The 1,293-nt window shown below is 39.1% G+C and overlaps 1 protein-coding gene across 1 annotated transcript in view; it reads right to left on the bottom strand.

The window, feature by feature from the left end:
- Window positions 1–1,293, bottom strand: part of LOC118741572 — a 2,537-nt gene that overhangs the window by 348 nt on the left and 896 nt on the right. Inside the window, exon 2 of the mRNA XM_036473570.1 lies at window positions 78–214. Within this exon, the coding sequence (XP_036329463.1) occupies window positions 78–214 (137 nt within the window). The remainder of the gene's footprint in view (window positions 1–77; window positions 215–1,293) is intronic.

Here is a 1,293-nt window from a genome sequence, read left to right as displayed (position 1 = left end):
GCACAACTTGGCACATCATCTGTAAAAAATGTAAATAATTTCGTGTTGGTAGAACTTTATAAATATTGTTGCATTACCATTCGTAGATGGATCCGCATCAGAACTGCTTTCTGCTGGTGGGCCTGCGTCTCGAGAAACCCCTTCCAGCTCTTCGTTGTCGAGCACGAAATCGGGATTTATACCTCTTTGCTCGCCAAGCACTTTCTCCAATTCACTGCAAAACATTTAAATTATGTACATGAAAAATAGTAAATTTATAATTGCTTGGTTCTCGTATGGACACGTCAGCCTATTTCTGCCTGTTTGTTTGTTGTGCAGATTCGTCTTCTTAAAATTGCGCTCCATTGTTCGAAATTTATTATCAATCTGCGCTGTTGTGAAGATATACCCTTGCTCTGCCATACGCTCAGTTATAAGTTTCCACATTTTAGTTTTATTTTTAACGATGCGCTCTTCCCCACTTTAGGCCGTAGCTCCTCGATTAACGTAAGCATTAGCTTTACTGGGGCTTCAACCCACGCCTGCTTCTCAGCCGAGCCTGAGTTTTCTTCGGATGGGAGCGTTTCCACATTTCGTTGTGGGCTTTGCATTACCACTGCTTCTACTGGATTTTGGGCCTCTTGTTCATACAATGCATTGTGAACCTCTTGTGCATCCACTGAATTCTGAGCCTCTTGAACTTGGCCCATTAGCTGCGTTGAGAAGATTACTTCGTTATAATCTTTCCGATTTTCCAGCACTTGGGTGGCTAACTGTTGCCGGTAAACTTCATCTGGAAAAAGTGCATGCATGTACGTAAAGCCATAATTTGTGTTACTTTCTATAAAAAAACTTACCATTTTGGATGCGCGAGAAAGTTCCTGGTGAACAAGTCACATTAAGCTGCGAATTATTCATTTTTAGTTAAAATTATACAGCTGAACAACGATCGAAACAAAATGACATTTCTATTTGACATTAGTTTTGTTGTTGCCATTCTTCGGACTAAAAATTTGGTTTTTTGCCTTCCTTTACTTTTCCCTGTTATTCTCTTTTAGTGAGCGCATTTTTCTTACGCTCTTGCATTTTGACACTTTTCAGATTTTAGTCCGAGAAGATAAGGAATGGACCTATTATTAACTACGCAAATTACAGCATAACTATCGGCATTGGGACAGAAAGCACAAAAATAGCAATTTTGGACGGTTAAAATACCGAAACTTTAGTAATTCCTCCAAGATGTGAAGTTTTTCGTTTATTTAAATTTACTCATTCCAACAACCCTATTTTTGTAGACTCTCACGAGCTTTGTTC

This window comes from Rhagoletis pomonella, unplaced genomic scaffold (genome assembly GCF_013731165.1).
Source record: "Rhagoletis pomonella isolate Grant_MI unplaced genomic scaffold, Rhpom_1.0 Rhpom_scaffold_00006, whole genome shotgun sequence".
Taxonomy (NCBI): domain Eukaryota; kingdom Metazoa; phylum Arthropoda; class Insecta; order Diptera; family Tephritidae; genus Rhagoletis; species Rhagoletis pomonella.
The sequence above is the reverse complement of the archived record's forward strand: the minus strand, read 5'-3'. Positions and strand labels throughout refer to the sequence as shown.